The sequence below is a fragment of the Talaromyces stipitatus genome, genomic scaffold, assembly GCF_000003125.1.
Source record: "Talaromyces stipitatus ATCC 10500 scf_1105507295511 genomic scaffold, whole genome shotgun sequence".
In the NCBI taxonomy this organism is placed as follows: Eukaryota; Fungi; Ascomycota; class Eurotiomycetes; order Eurotiales; family Trichocomaceae; genus Talaromyces; species Talaromyces stipitatus.
The window spans coordinates 109,756-125,630 of record NW_002990119.1 but is presented as its reverse complement, the minus strand read 5'-3'; the positions used below and the strand labels follow the sequence as shown (position 1 = coordinate 125,630).

General features: G+C 42.6%; 7 protein-coding genes across 7 annotated transcripts, besides 8 other annotated features; 6 read left to right on the top strand and 1 right to left on the bottom strand.

Annotated features, from left to right (window-relative positions):
* Positions 1 to 602: part of a mobile genetic element that runs on past the window's edge.
* TSTA_097710 (uncharacterized protein) lies at positions 464 to 845 on the bottom strand (the record flags this gene model as incomplete). The annotated part of the gene is made up of 2 exons (XM_002485708.1): positions 464 to 505; positions 558 to 845. The coding sequence occupies 2 exons, from the start codon at positions 843 to 845 to the stop codon at positions 464 to 466; spliced, it is 330 nt and encodes a 109-aa protein (XP_002485753.1).
* Positions 846 to 1,088: 243 nt separating this feature from the next.
* Positions 1,089 to 2,759: a mobile genetic element.
* A 2,090-nt stretch (positions 2,760 to 4,849) lies between these two features.
* Positions 4,850 to 5,435, top strand: TSTA_097700 (uncharacterized protein; the record flags this gene model as incomplete). Its single annotated transcript, XM_002485707.1, has 2 exons — positions 4,850 to 5,105; positions 5,155 to 5,435. 2 exons carry the CDS (start codon positions 4,850 to 4,852, stop codon positions 5,433 to 5,435), a joined length of 537 nt encoding a protein of 178 aa, XP_002485752.1.
* Positions 5,436 to 7,439: 2,004 nt separating this feature from the next.
* Positions 7,440 to 8,144: a mobile genetic element.
* A 940-nt stretch (positions 8,145 to 9,084) lies between these two features.
* TSTA_097690 (uncharacterized protein) lies at positions 9,085 to 9,749 on the top strand (the record flags this gene model as incomplete). The annotated part of the gene is made up of 2 exons (XM_002485706.1): positions 9,085 to 9,102; positions 9,165 to 9,749. 2 exons carry the CDS (start codon positions 9,085 to 9,087, stop codon positions 9,747 to 9,749), a joined length of 603 nt encoding a protein of 200 aa, XP_002485751.1.
* Positions 9,180 to 9,884: a mobile genetic element.
* Positions 9,885 to 10,156: 272 nt separating this feature from the next.
* Positions 10,157 to 10,204: a sequence feature (GA-rich).
* Positions 10,205 to 10,467: 263 nt separating this feature from the next.
* Positions 10,468 to 10,491: a microsatellite.
* A 646-nt stretch (positions 10,492 to 11,137) lies between these two features.
* Positions 11,138 to 11,644: a mobile genetic element.
* Positions 11,645 to 12,017: 373 nt separating this feature from the next.
* On the top strand, positions 12,018 to 12,773 carry TSTA_097680 (uncharacterized protein; the record flags this gene model as incomplete). Its single annotated transcript, XM_002485705.1, has 2 exons — positions 12,018 to 12,415; positions 12,455 to 12,773. 2 exons carry the CDS (start codon positions 12,018 to 12,020, stop codon positions 12,771 to 12,773), a joined length of 717 nt encoding a protein of 238 aa, XP_002485750.1.
* Positions 12,774 to 12,821: 48 nt separating this feature from the next.
* On the top strand, positions 12,822 to 13,364 carry TSTA_097670 (uncharacterized protein; the record flags this gene model as incomplete). The annotated part of the gene is made up of 2 exons (XM_002485704.1): positions 12,822 to 12,933; positions 12,994 to 13,364. The coding sequence occupies 2 exons, from the start codon at positions 12,822 to 12,824 to the stop codon at positions 13,362 to 13,364; spliced, it is 483 nt and encodes a 160-aa protein (XP_002485749.1).
* Positions 13,365 to 14,044: 680 nt separating this feature from the next.
* TSTA_097660 (gag/polymerase/env polyprotein, putative) lies at positions 14,045 to 15,130 on the top strand (the record flags this gene model as incomplete). The annotated part of the gene is made up of 3 exons (XM_002485703.1): positions 14,045 to 14,542; positions 14,585 to 14,861; positions 14,937 to 15,130. The coding sequence occupies 3 exons, from the start codon at positions 14,045 to 14,047 to the stop codon at positions 15,128 to 15,130; spliced, it is 969 nt and encodes a 322-aa protein (XP_002485748.1).
* Positions 14,249 to 15,875: part of a mobile genetic element that runs on past the window's edge.
* TSTA_097650 (uncharacterized protein) lies at positions 15,470 to 15,869 on the top strand (the record flags this gene model as incomplete). The annotated part of the gene is made up of 2 exons (XM_002485702.1): positions 15,470 to 15,568; positions 15,596 to 15,869. Coding segments are annotated over 2 exons (373 nt in total), but the record flags the coding sequence as incomplete, so codon positions are not given.

The window sequence follows — 15,875 nt, the reverse complement described above, 5'->3', positions numbered from 1 at the left end:
AGTTCCTTTTGCTATAGAAGTGATAATCTACGCAATCTGTAGAGAGCCTTGTTCAGTCGATATATTTTTCCAGACTCACGATATCTAGAAGCCATTCTTATAAAGATCTCTTTGTCCAGTATGGCATTAATGAAGGTATTAACAGTGTTATATTGCTTGAGTTCCAGATTGAAGCGCGCAGCAATAGCTATAAATATCCTAAAAGATCTTGCAGCAAGAGTAGCAGCATATATGTCCCTTATATCATCTCTTTTCTCTTGATCACCTCTTACCACGAGTTGTGCCTTGCACTTGACTAGATAACCTTTCTTGTCCTGCTTATAGATATATACCCACATACAATTAAGAATCTGCTTTCCTTTTGCCTTACTGATAGGCACCATTGTCCAAGAGCTAGATGGATCGTGACTTTTAAGATGATCTCTCTCAGCCTCCTCAAATAACCAACCTAAAGGGTGTTTTTTCACTTCACGGTGACTTTTAGGAGCAGGCGGTAGGTCGCAGACTAGAACTGACTGAAGTCAACGTCCTAACCTTAGATATCGTTGGAGGCTCACATGATCAAATTTGACTGTGTTCATCTCATACTGACGATGTCGTGTGCCTACTAGAAGAGCAAACCTCCAAGGATTAAGCTCTCCTCGTTGCATAGTCAAAGTAGCGGCGACAGTTTTAACAGGAGCCTCTCTGAAGCCTACCCCATTCTTCTCAAGCGACCCTCTGGGTCCGTTCTCAAGGATATGCCTGCCATGAGCCTCTCTGAGACCTACCATGGAGTCACGCAGATTAGGCAACCCTCTGGGCCTGTTCTCAAACTCAGCATGCGATCCTCTGGACCTGACCATGCCTATACTATCAAGAGCCCCTCTGGGACCTTCCTTAGTGGTTGCTTCCTAAATGAGCAATCCTCTAGGCCTGACCTCACTAGTTAACATTCTAGCTGCGTGCTTAGAGCTCTAATGGAGGTTAAGATTATTTTCATGGACAATAGTTATACTAGCTACTAACAGTGCGCTCGGAGGCGTATCTGGAGGTGTAAGATAAGTATATTTATCAATCCTCTCTAACAATCCTTCTCCTGGCGTCAGAGATGGGCCGCTTGGATAGTCCAAATCAAGCTGACTTAAATCTTCAAATCTAGAACCAGTCACTGAGCCTGTTATTGTCGTATGCTCATCATTGTGCCTATTTCTATTAAATACCAAATCCTCCATCTCATCTCCAAAGTTAGTATTATCTTTAACTTCACCTAACTATACTTAGATATCTATCTTGTTCAGCAAGATTGTCAGTTCTTCAACAGACACATGAAGGAGATCATCCTTGATATCTTGGATATCTCCACTGAAGACTTCATTCTTATTAAAAATAATGTCTCTTGCTCGCATGATCCTCCCTATCAAAGGATTCCAAATCCTATAAACATTTGTTGAGTCATATCCAACGAGATAGCCTACCCATGCTCGTAGATTGAAGCGTTAAAGTTAATTTTTCTTAAGTTGATACTCTGATATGAGGGCATATGCTTTACAGCTATATACCTTTAGATAAGTAAGCTAAGATTTCTAATCTTGTATGCAAATTCCATTTTGCAAAGTAATATAAGTATGAAACCTATTGTATAGTGTTTTCCAGTTATACATGAACTTCAGGGTACAGTTATAAAGATAGATTAAGACTTAGTATATTTCTAACTATAAATCCGCAGGTAACTTTGCACTATTTTTTATGGTCCTAGCTTTATCCTTAATGACACCTCCTGAGTGCTTAGCAGCACTATTTTATCCTTAATTATTTGCTATTGAGAGCTTGATAGTAACATGTTTGGTAATCAGCCACTCCTTTACCTCAGGTTGGTGTAAGAATATCTCATTATCTATCTCAATCTTAATTGGACTAACATCATGGTGCTTTTTCAGATATTTAGAGAACTATTTCAGAGTTTCTAAGATCCTCACACTTTTGTGCAACATCATATAAAAGTCCTAGATAAAACCGCTAAATCAATTAGTTATAAGCATTAATGTTTTTTCTCCGTTTATTGAGCTTTTCTAAAAGTCATGAAAATCAATTGCTAGATGCATGCTAGGTCGTTCTACAATATTTCTTTCTTCTCGTTGTATGATTCGTCTAGCTTTTGCCCTTCCACAGGCTTCGCACTATATGGTGGTAGGACCTTTAGATAGGCCAGTCACTCTTATACCTTTTATTATTGTGGCAAGGTGTTCGATAGCTTGGAGTCCAGGATAGCCAAGACAAGCATGCTATCTCTTAGTGTCAGCTTTTTGTTCTTTTCTGACTATCCATAAATTAAAGTGGTACCATTATATCATGAAGACTATTTTTACAAGAGGATAATCATTGGCGATATATTTGAGTACAAATTGACCTTCCTTCTCTTTTATATATGTAAGGACTTAATTTTTCTTATTCTGAAGGCAGTCAAAGCCTCTTCTGGTGTCCCACCAGATTCCATGCTTTCTTAGTTGTTGGAAAGACACCAGGTTTGCCACAAAGTCCTTACAGTATGCCATGTTATAAAAGTGCAGAATTTGAAGTCTTCCACCAAGGCTGTGGATTTTAATATCTACTTCTCCATATCCTAAGACAGGTACTTGGTGGGTGCCTGTCTATAGGAGGTCTCCTGCTATTGCTTTTCAGAAGTTCATAAATCTTTCTATCTCATTGAAAACGTAAATTGATGACCCTAAATCCAATAAAGCTAAATGTTTTAAAGAATATTCGTTAATTGACAGTGCAGCTAAATCCTTTTCCATGTAAATATAGTAGATCGATTTGCAGCTACCTACTACCATCTTAAAAAGTTAATTTGAACTTGCTGTTTCTCCTTGGAAAGTCACCTCATTCTGAGTATTTTGAGTTATAGATTCTCGTCACTCTTGGGATCGACTTCTAGAGTGAGATCATTCTTTCCTTTGAGAAGGAGCTTATCCCTGTTTTTTAGTTAGTATACGTCTTACCTCTTTTGCTAATGGTGTATTGCTGTTAAGCCATCTATTAACTCTTTGTTAAAGCCAAAGTCTTAGTTTAAACTCTTGAGAAGCCTTATAACTAAAAATATAGAAGTAGAAGTCAATAAAGTACATACCTCTGCATGTAGGGTAGATTAGTTTAGATCCACCTCTTTTATCTGGAGCAAATCTGCTGCGCTGTCCTCCTTTAAATAATTATGATTGCAAATGTTATTGACCATGCTCCATAGCTCTCCCTTGCTATAAGCTTTCTTTATTTTCTTCTTTGCTGTCGTCGCTCTTACTTAGATGAGTGGCAAAAGAGCCTTTTATTATATAGGATTGTGGTTTTGTATAGAGTCGTGGGATGAGTCTCTGGAAGCCATTTGACAGATCCTTATAGATAAGAGATTTATTATTAATCTTTGGATCAATTGAGTGCTTAAAAGACGTTACCCACGCCTTATCTAGTGGTCGAATAGCTTCGAGAAACCTAGATGCCTAGTCCTCTGTATCTTGGGCAAAGGACATGGATTTCTTCTTTCCTTAAAGCATGATTTCTTCCCACTTAATCAACCAAGCCTCTAGATCTCGCGGAGTGCCTCTGAAAGGTTTTATATACTAGTTATAGTCATCTCGTATATGTTGCTGGATTTCTTGCAATCCTTGGCCAACTTGCATCTTCAAGTTATTGTACACTTCCTTCTAACTGTGTGTCACATACACATAGATCTTAAAATAGCTGTGGTACACAGTTCACTTTATCCATTTAAAGATTTTATCAATATCTCTACGCTGAACCTCCCACTCACCAAACTCCATTTTGTAGTTATTGAGATGTAGGTTGAAGTCATTTCTTGCCCTCTGCTCAGTGCGATCATCAGTTATATCTTTAGTTGTAGTGGTTTAGGTTGATTGAGCAGAGTTCTAACGCGTTCCTTGAGCTGCACCTACATGGTTTTGTATAGTGTTCTGGGATTCAGGTAGATAGTCTTGTATCTTTGGTTAAACAGATTTCTTGATTAGTCTCTCAGTTCCCTGGAGAATAGGAAGAAGATCATTGGCTCTGGCCCAATTGAGAAGTTCGTTTTGCTAATCGTCCCAATCCTGTGGGGAATTGAGCTTATACTCGGTGGCAACGTTGGATAATATGTTGATATAGAGCCGGTAGGGGTAGTCAGACTCTTAATTGTTGGATTAGTCGGTTTATTCTAGGCCAATCCTGAAGAGTGTTTTACTAGGATCAAAGAAAAGAAGTGACTAGCAAGATTGTATCTATTGAGTTCTGTCTCTCTGTCTCCATCAGGTTTCAAAGCCGGGTCCTTTATAGACACCTTTGGCGGGGTGATTTGTGAGCTATCAGGAGGGGTAAATATTGGGCTGAAATCTAGGTGCCCAGATATATGCCTAAAGGTGCCTTTTAGACCTGTAAGATTGAACAGTCGATCTCTCTGCCTCGTTTGAAAGCCGGATTATCTGACAACTTTTGTACACATTGCGCCGCACTGTACCCCTCCATCCTCGCAATCTGGGAACTCTATTTTTACATTCGAAACTCCTACACAGATCCCCGGCGCTTGCAATTCAGCGGAATCCTGGTCGATCGAATCGCGGAACCAAGACCGCTGGTTTGTGTGATTGACGTCTCGATCCTGGTCCAAGCCGTTCCAGCCCCTCCCGTTGGTTTAATTTAGGTGGTTCAATCATACCCCCAACTAGACTTGATCGATTCGAAAATATAAATACCAACCTGCCCCTGGAAGTGGGAAATATTGAACTTGTGGACGATGATGATCTCACTGCTCGTCACATTCACTATTGGCTGGCTGGGATATCGAACTAAGTCAAAAGGTTTTACACTTCAAGATCCACCCACCATGCTCAAGGAAGTGGACGGCCGGCATATTAGCCCTCAAGATTACTTTCCACGAGAGCCACAGTTTTGGTTATATTATGGGACTGGGCCTGGAGCGATAGTCCAAGGATGGCCCTCACAAGGCGGAATCTATATGCTTGAGGTATCTAGCAGAGTGGAGATAGATTTCCTAGAATTAGACCCATTCAACAACACTCTGCGCCCAACCAATTCTGATCCTGAATGGCGACAGAAAGAGAATAAGCACTGTGATCTTAGTGAGTGATGATAACACCTTTGTTGGAATGGTAAACTTATTTTCAACAGTGCGACGTCTTGGCCCGACATGGTGGGAAAATGAAGACCTATTGGATCAGAGTCAAATCTCAGTTACACCTGATGAAAGGGTCAATGATTATATTCAGGTTGGCTGGACATCTGACGGTGGGGTGTGGGTTTGGAAGACAACGAGAAAGGATACGAGCGAGGGTGGTGGAGCACAGCTGCAAAATGCTCGTACCATGCAGGAACGTTGCATGATGATTGAAAAGCTAGGAGGAACATTTTACGCCGACCCAAAGGATTGCCCCTTTCTTGATCTTCAATGATGACAATTTTTTGACTCTTTCCCAGGCAGTATGCTGCCTCTGATTTCTTCCATGCAACGCGCATCACTAGGTAGTGCTGATTCAGTATTTCAGAGTGAAGGAAATTTCCAGTATCACATTAAGTAATCAAGAAAGCCCTTGAAGGTTCTTTTTCGTTTGGCATGTATATAGATTAGGGTAATTTGTAACACTAACTAGTTAGTATAGCAGCCGTTCCGACCAATATTCCACGGAATAAAGCTGGGGAGGTGGATTTTTGTGCTGCCATTATACCTAGTATAATGACCCTGTGCTGTATAGCACTAGTATCGTCCAACTCATGTAGACTAAAGCGAATAGTCCTCACGCTAGTGCATCACGCATGCAATGTCTACTTGCATGGCATGTAGTCTATAAATCATTGAGTCACGTAGATTGCAAGATGAGCACCGAGTACAGTGTAGCTAAGTGGGTGCGAAGCCAAGGAAGTCTTTTGAGCAAAAGACATCCTAGTTCTGGAATACGCAATAGATGATGCCTAAGCGAAGAGTCTACACCAAGCCCTGGCTGAAAATAGCAACTTCAATTCTGCCGCATACAGAATCTGGGCTGATGGCTTAACTGTGAACTCTGGAAACCCTAGAAACTATTCTTTTTGGCGAAGTCAATACAGCCAAATACCGTGGGGAGTTGTACTTGGTGACCATTCCTGCCGTCAACATGGCACTTTAGTGAAATTTCTAGGTTCTATATAACGTCTACTGGAAGGAAGGTGCTACAACAACCTAGCATTCGCCGTTGATTTATTGTCGGTATAGCAATCTTGCCTATCTCGGCGCGGGAATGGGATATAGTTTATCCGTGCGCTATAGCGTACGGAGGATAACTACATCTCACCACCCGAAACCTCTCCACCTCGGTGGAGCAGTCTATTGAAAGATCGGCTGAGGCAATGCGAGATTCTTTCGATTACTACTGTTTAGAAAGATGCCTAGGGGCTTTCCGAAAGCCAAATTGATCGCAAGAGGGATATTGGATAGGAAAACCACCCGACACGAACCTGTTCTAGGAGAGTGACAGGGCACCCTCGAGTTCAGCCAGCTCTGAGATTGAGATAGAACCCCCAACGTTATGAAATTACCAATGAAGCTATCTCAACGAGGGCTGGAACGAAGCCTAAGTGCTCTTAGAAAGTAATAGAAGTTGTTAAGGCTGACAGAAAAGTGGTTGCCGGATGTGTTAAGGGTAAGGCCTACTCTGAGACCGAACTACTTATCATTCTGGACAGACACAGCGCACCGCTTTCTAAGTATAAAGGCATAGGGTGGGAACTGAGCTAGGTTAGTAGGAGTCAACTATACAAGTATTATGCCAGGCGGGTATTACAAGTATTGACTTCTGCAAGACATGGTCGGCTGCTAGAGGGAGACTTCTAATAGTAACGGGAAACTACTTTATTATAGTAATAAAGTAGCGGGCCATAGCACTATGAGGATGACCAGAGGGTAACTAGGAAGAACGTGTTCCTAGCTCGTACCTAGGCCATGGCTATCTAACTGGTATCTTTGCTTCCAACTCGTACTTGGGCCACAGCAGCGTGGTATCGCCGGCACCTATACTGATATTTTATTGGTATCTGTGTTTTCAACTCGTACTTGGACCGCTACTGTGTGGTATCGCCGGCATTTATATCTATTAGATTGGCAATGTGGTATCGCCGATATATTCTTTCTAGGAGGCCTACGGAGATCTTATAGTGGCTCGAGAGGACGGATGCGCATGTCGGTCGGCTTAGAGAAGGAGTGCATTGTGCCTGACTCGTACTCAGGTCCCTGGGATATATATCCTAGCGCGGTATCGCCCATAATGCAATTGCCTTTGCGGCTGGCTTAAGGTGCAAACTCCAGAGATGTTGATAGCAGCAGATCTTTTGGCCTGGGGATCTGCCAATAGGAATGGGTAAAATCACCACCGAAGCGAGAAGGCAAGGTGGAAGATGGTATTGGTATCGACCGGACTTGTTAAGGCTTTGCCACAGGCGACCGCGAGCCGCCCAACTCCTATTGTCTCTGGCGCCTCTTGGGCAAAAGAACAGAGCAAAATCCCTACACAGCGGAGCTGGAAGCAATTGCAACCTCCCTGGAACGTATCCGACGGCAGACATATCAGAGATGCATAATCATCCACAGTAGCAATAGATCGGCACTGTCTGCAATTAGCCAACCCCGTCAACAATCAGGCCAAAAATCGATCCAGCGGATATATAAACAGGTTCAAAACCTACAGCAACAAGGAAATGCGGTGGTCACAATTTGGATTCCAACATGCTCAGACATGACCGTGAAACGGCAAGCAAAAACAGAGGCACAGAAAGCAACAAGAATTGAATCGCTACCAGAAAAACAGCCATATCAAGCAAAATCAACAGCTATCAGGCTTGCTCTTGCGGAAAGGCAACATGAATGGACTCTCCCAGAACACGTTGGAAGATACTCCAGAACGGTGGATATAGCTCTTCCAGGAAAACACACAAGAAGCTTATATGATAGACTAAATCGGAAAGAGGCAAAGATCCTAGCCCAACTTCGGACCGGAATGACAAGGCTCAACAGCTATCTTAATCGGATAGGTGCAGCAGAGTCAAATCTCTGTGCCTGTGGCCAAGCAAGCGAGACAATAGAGCACTTCTTATTCCGCTGCACGCAATGGACAGCGATGAGAGAAGACATGAATCAGTGCACAGAATCAAGACAAGGAAATCTATCCTTCTTCCTGGGCAGTAAATCACGTTCAGACCCAGATCGATGGCAACCAGATATGAAGGCCGTCCATGCAGCAATCAAGTTCGCAATCGCTACAGGAAGATTGGAACCTGAACCTGAATCCGAACCTCAATCAACGCAGTGAAAAGTGAAGCTATTCCCCTACCTCCCACCCCTTTCCCTCCCTAACTCTTCCTCCCTTCCAGGGTAGATCTCGCTGCAGCCGCCGAAGATAGGACACTGCACACTTGGAGAAGATAACCTTTAAGATCATCTACTAGCCAACACCTTTAACAAGGGAGCCCCTAACAAACCAACCAAAGAAGCCAAACACCAAGCACATACATGTTAAGAAAACAACTTATGGGCTATCGCGAGTTCATGCCGGATCTGTGGGAAATGACTATGTAATTAGCGCACTAGTGCCCTTTAGGTTAGCACCTCCGGGCGTAATAAAACATCCATCCTACATCTCACCACCCGCATCCCCCTAGTTCTTGTCAGATAATCCGGCTTTCAAACGAGGCAGAAAGATCGACTGTTCAATCTTACAGGTCTAAAAGGCACCTTTAGGCATATATCTGGGCACCTAGATTTCAGCCCAATATTTACCCCTCCTGATAGCTCACAAATCACCCCGCCAAAGGTGTCTATAAAGGACCCGGCTTTAAAGACTTGAAAGACAGGCACAGAACTCAATACATACAATCTTGCTAGTTACTTCTTTTCTTTGATCCTAGTAAAACACTCTTCAGGATTGGCCTGGAATAAACCGACCAATCCGACAGATCTATACCACCCACTCCGAAGACGCGTAGAACAGATAGCCAGAGATGGCCGACAAACCAGTCGATTTGCTCGCCGAGTGCTGGCGCTCCCCAACTCTGAATAAATAAACCCTCTACAACATGCTCCCTAGTACCCTTGTGAGTCACGTAAGAGTGCCCTAGCCCGAATAGGAGCTCCCATGGGACGCACTAAGGAATAGGTAGCGGCTGATTTCACGGCTTTTCAACGTACCATCCCTAGCTCAGATATTGTAATCTTCTCAGATGGATCTAGGCTAATAGATGGACGTGCAGGAGGTGGCTATATTGGATTTCAAGCACATCATCAGTTCCTCCGCTCCTCACTCTCATACGGACATGGGAAAGAGGTCTTTAACACAGAAGCAGAAGCTGCCCTAGCTGGTGCTCAAGCATCAATAGCATACCCAACAGCTCAATTTGCTACCAACCTATGGATCTGTCTTGACAACCTAGAAGTTGCCACACGCCTCCTATCCCCCTCTACAGGATCCTCTCAAGAGGTCTTTGAATCCTTTCGCACCCTTGCAGCCGCCTGGCCACTACGCGAAAGGCTTCCACACACCAAAAGTGGATCAATCCAAATCCGATGGGTCCCTGGACACACTAAAATCCCTGAGAATGAAGCAGCTGATCTCACTGCTAAGGAAGGAGCTATCTCTATCCCCCCCTCTCTATACAAGTCCTCATATGCCTCGCTAAAGAGATACGCCAAGACTCAATCTCTTTCCGCTGCTCAGACACGGTGGCAGACTGTAGCACCATAGACATACCAAGATCTAGAAATAACTACATCTCCTAAATGCCCTGGAGAGCTTCAACTCAACCGACTTGACCTTGGCCATATCATAGCAGCCCATACTGGTCATGGAGACTTTGCGGATTACCACGAGCACTTTAATCATGATGACGCTTATCTTCTCTGTTGGTGTAGAGCATGAAAAGCACCTTTACATTTCTTCTTCTACTATATAGCTAAGAGATGAGCCCCTCGTCCACCTGGACCCTCTTCTGAAGTTATCTCTTTCCTTTTAGGTACTGCGAAAGGAACACGAAAACTAGCCTCATGACTAGCAGAGACCCGTTTCTTTAAGGATATCTATCCTCGCCAACCTCTCCTTAGCACCTAGCTAAGTCAGCCCTACTTTGCCCTTATATCTCTCTTTTCCTTTGCTCTTTTTTTCTTTCTTTCTTTTCTTCTTTCCTTCTTCCCTTTTTCTTTTCAAACTCACTGCTTAAGTATGATGGTGGTAGAATAATGAGTCATGGAGCATAGGTGGACCATTGCAGCTGGCAAATACCTAAAACCCACTAGGAAGTGGATCTCCCTTTAAGACCATGGCAGCTATGGAAATGCGCCAAAGAGTCTCTTATTTATATATAAATCTGATAGGACCTAAAGCCCGAGGCTTACCCCTCGGCGGCCTATGTCCCAGTAGGGATCGGTGGGAGGCGTGCAAGTCACGAACCACGGCCGTTAAATATACACACACACACACACACACACACCCCTTACTCTTGGGGGGCAGTCATCAATATCAGGAATTCTATACCATATTGATCAGGCTCGTCAGCTCGTCGGAATAGCTGTTCTACGTGACTAGTGCTAGCGACCTAGACGTAGATAAACCGACACTTAACATCTATTTCACGCAACAACACTTCCACATGCGCAGTTTGCATATGATTATTCGAGTAGGAAACAAGCGCCGTGGCTTGAAATATGCTGTGTGATAGCTTTAATTTAATCATTTTAGCCTATATATTACTAGGCCATGTAATGCGTTTAGATTTGGGCCTAGTCTAAGTTAGTGTTGTGTTATATTCGTTGACAATAGAGCTCCGAAACGAATATGAATAATATTCATATTCATGAATATTTGCGAATATGAATAATATGAATATGAATTAAATGAATATGAATATGACCCGTATTCATATTCACTAAATTCATGAATATATGAATATTCATGAATATCCACAAAAGATGAGGGAGGCAGCTGAATCTTGAACTCGCTCCTAAGATCAATTTTGAGTAGTTACTTACAGAAAAACTATATACAAACAGCAAGCTTACTAAAATTCGATGAAAACCCCGTTTCCTAAATCCTAAACATTTTTATGCCGAGTCCCGGCATTCTTTACCATATTGTCCCTTAAGGAACATCAGCCATCTAAACGTCTTAGAATTTAAGCAGTGTCTCCGAATACCCAGAACATCTCGTGCGTTACTAAATAATCTCTCAATGCCTACTTCAGCAGATAGAATAGGAAGATAGTCTTGTACAGCTTTCGACATTAGAGGGTAGTTAAAGGCATTTGCTTTCCACTATTTCAATATCCAGTTAGGATTCTCATCTTCTATCATACCATGAGACTACATCTCAGGGCTTGAATCTAGGTACCAATCAATGTCTGATATTATGTCTGCAGATTGCAGAGGCTGGATTTTTTTGAGCTTTTTCTATAATGTCCCTGGCATATCTGGTGGACGCTCTGCGCTAGAGGAAGAGGTAGGGCTTGCAGGATATTGTTTCTTAAGATATTCATATATATTAGAAACAATCATATCTGCATCAGACTTGCTCATTTGAGCTCGGATGAAGGAGGTCTTAACCCGTGGATCAAGAATGGCAGCCACGTAATAGATAATATTAGAATCCATCTTCTTTGTGACGGTCAGTAATGAGGTTATTCGCAGAGTTCGGTTTACGTAGTCACATGCTAGGGTTATGTAGGGGGGTTCGTGATTCTGTCACGTGATCACGACAATACATCTTGTTTGCAGATAGCCTCACATTCCTAGCTTTTTCTTTCTTTCTCCATGTTTGGTATTCTTGTACTTAGCTTCCAATATAACTATTGAATGAGCCCTTACATTATACCAAACATCCTCTTTATTCATTAATACCTTGACAGCTGTACAGCAACATTGTTATCATCAATAACACCGCCTTAAGCAATAAGGTCCCTTTATCCTAATTCTCAAGATTTCGAAAACCGAACAGAACCGAACCGACAGAACAGAACTCGCGATGCCTCGTGTCAGCCAGCTGCCTAAAGAGGTACTCGCTAACTTACGAGAGGACTGTCTCCTTTCGTACATGGAAGAATTCGACAAGGCAGATCCAGAAGTCATTTTCGAGAAAACTTACACAGAAGAAGAATTCGTCAAAGAGGCAGAGGAGAATCCTTACTATCTCTTTGCCAAGGTCCTCCGTCGACAACAGCACTTGCTCCAACTGTATGAGGAAGCTGCTGCCGCTCACAATGAGATAGTTGAGAATCTTGATGCTCCAGGTAGAGTGGATACCAATCAGAATCAGAATCAGAAAGAAGAACTTACCCAACTTAAGAAAGAACTGAAAGAGGCTCGTCGCGAGGCCAAGCGAAATGCCAATGATATTGTTGAACTGCAAGGAGAACGTGACCAGTACATACAAGCTTTTGCCAAGTTATACCTCTAAACTAGTGGTCAGAGTGGTAGCGAGGGAGGTACACCAAGACCAACCTTCATACTAAAATCTACCAAGTTACCCAAGGAAGCAAAGCTCTCAGACAGTGTCAATCTAACCTTTAAATCTTGGTTAATTGATATGGAAGGGACCCTAGAGAGCAACGCGGATCACTACCCAAATGCAAAGGATCGAATTCTTTTTGTGAAGAAAATATATGAGAGTCAGGCAGCCAAGCATTTGATGCCCTGTCTTCGCAAGAACTCTCCTCATCCCTTCATAGATGCTGACGACATGTTTGACCACTTGAAGACCATTTTTGAAGATGTTAATTGAGTTACCAATGCAAAAGCTAGATACCGTGCTCTCCAGATGACGAGCAAGATGAAATTCCAGGATTTCCTAACTGAATTCACTCATGAAGCTCAAGAATCCAAGACCGACATTCAATCTTGGAAGGAAGACCTTTACAGCAAGCTGAGCTTTGAGCTGCAGCGTAAGTTGACTGATGAAGCAGATGACCCGGACCTTGACTAGACTGGTTTTGTGAGAAAAGTTACAAAGACAGCAAATCGCCTTGAAGCAATTTCTACTGTTGAGAGCAAAGTACGCTGTCGCAGTATGAATATGAATTCAAGTGCTAGTTCCAACGCCAGTAAATCTATTCGCTTAACCCCTGCTCCCTCTGCTGCTGGTAGCAGTTTGTCGAACAAGGATGGTAAGAAAGGTGAATGGGTGGATGACGCAGCTTATGCTCTACTTATAAAAGAGGGCAAATGCTTCAAATGTCGCCAAACTGGTCACATTGGTCGAGATTGTCTTAATAATGATAAGCTAGCTGTAAAGAAGAGTTCGGACCTCAAGAAGCTGGAAAAGGTAGATGAAGCGAGCTCAGCTAACTCTAATTCGGAATCGGAAAACGAGTAAGCCTAGGGAAAGTCTCTTTCTTGGGCTCAATAGAAGTCAGCATGTGTGATATAGATCTCAGTCAATTGATTGGACGTGAAAAGGATAGTTTCATAATACCAATTCAAATAGCGAAGAATACACATTTAATTACTGCATGGGCACTTGCTAATACTGGAGCGAATGGACTAGCATTTATAGATACCAATTTCGCCATATTGTTGAGTAGATTCCTTAAGATGAGGACTCATTGGTTAGAAAACAAATGTGCTGTAAGAGGATACGATGGCAAGACTATGACCCTAATTACTCATGCTATTATATTCACGCTCATTGTGGATGGACGTCGCCAGCTAGACATGCCATTCCTCATTATTGATTTAGGCAAGCATGATGTGATCCTAGGGAGGATGTGGTTTGCAAAGTACAACATTCTTGTGGACTATGCAAAGAAGTGACTATTATGGCCAGAGGAAGTCTCTTTGAAGGATGAGATTATTACCAAGGGATACGTGCAATTGCCTTGGCAGATTCTAAAGCAACAGAATAAAATCAATCCTGATCATTAAAAAGATGCCGACCAATGAGACCAGGCTTTTGAGAAGCAACAGCTAAGACCTGTTCCCATGGAATATGGCCGATCGTACAAGAAGAGCTATGAGGCTACACTCCTAAGAATGAACTGATTTATCAAGGAATCAATGAAGGATCAGGAGGATCTGCCTCTATTTCCAATTCGAAGAAATCCTGAAGCTTGTAAGTTAGTAGAACTTAACATCGCCATGATTAGGGGAAACGGTTTCCATCGCTTAGTGCAGCAGAAGAAGAGTCAAATCTTCTTTACTAGCTTGTATGAGATCGATAAGATCGTTGAGGATAAAAAGATCCCAGAGGAAAAACTAGAAGAAGAGGAAATCAGGAAAAAGCTACCAGCTTACCTAAAAGACTTTGTGGATGTCTTCTCCAAGCATGAATCGGATAAGTTGCCTCCGCACCGGCCTTATGATTATAAAATCGAGTTGGAAAAGCCGAACGAGTTGAGTTATAACCCTCTCTATAAGATATCGAGAGATGAACTGGAAGCAGCGCGAGAGTATATTATCGACAACCTGAATAAAGGATTCCTTGAGCCTAGTAGCTCACCATTTGCAGCACCAATTATCATGGCATCGAAGCCGGGAGGAGGATTGCGTTTCTGTGTTGACTACCGCAAGCTCAACCAATTGACTAAAAAGGACTAGTATCCTTTACCACTAATCAATGAGGTTTTTGAGCGTCTGAGTCGAGCACGCATCTTCACGAAGCTTGACATTAGACAAGGTTTCCATAGGATTTGTATGGATCCAGACTCTGAGAAATACACTACTTTTCAGTATCGATATAGTACCTACAAGTATAAGGTTATGCCCTTCGGATTGACCAATGGTCCTGCGACTTTCCAGCAATTCATGAATGACGTCTTTATGGATTGCCTTGATAGATTTCTGATTGCTTTCGTGGACGATCTGCTCATCTATAGTGAGAACATAGTAGAGCATCAGATTTATGTGAAAATAGTGTTGGAATGACTCCGAGCCGCTGGATTACAAGTAGCAATTCACAAGTGCGAATTCAGTGTGGAACGAACAAAGTTCCTAGGTTTCATTGTAACTAAGGATAGCATTGAGGTTAATCAGGAAAAGATCAAGGCCATCACTGAGTGGAAGGCTCCCACCACTATTTTTGGCATTCAGTCTTTCTTAGGATTCTGTGGTTTTTATTGGAAGTTCATACGAGGGTATAGTTGAATAGCAAAGCCATTGAATTACCTAACATGGCAGGATGTGCCATTTAAATGGACAACTGAGTGTCAAGAAGCTTTTAACAAACTAAAAAGATGCCTTGTCAGTGCACCTATGTTATGTCACTATCAGCCCAAGTTGCCTTCTCAATTGGAAACTGATGCTTCAGATGGAGTTGTCGCTGCAGTGTTCTCTCAATTATAAGAGGATGGTCACTGGCACCCAGTTGCATACTTCTCAAAGACAATGACCAACGCAGAATTCAATTATGATATTTATGATAAGGAGCTCCTAGCAATTGTGTTAGCCCTAAAAGAATGGAGGGCTGAGCTGGTGGGCTTGTAGAGAGGCGAACAATTCGAGATTCTTTCTGATTATATGGCTCTGCGGTACTTTATGACGACGAAGCGCCTTACCGCTAGACAAGCTAGGTGGTGCGAATTGGTAAATTAATATCATTTTGTTATTAAGTACCGTCCAGGAAAGAAGAACACGCTGGCGGATGCATTAACTTGGAGGGAAAGCACTTCAGTTGACTGTAAGAAGAGATGTATGCAGCTCATGTTGCCAAAGAAGTGCCTAGGGCCTTCGCCAGTAAAAGATTTGTTAAGTGTGGTCGAAGAGGAAGAAGACAGGGAAGATAATAATGAGCCTCCTAATCAGGGGAGTGTTGAGCTATCACCAATGGACACTACCATAGATGTTATTTCTAGAGTCATCGCCGCGAACACAAGGAGCCCTGAATGTAAGT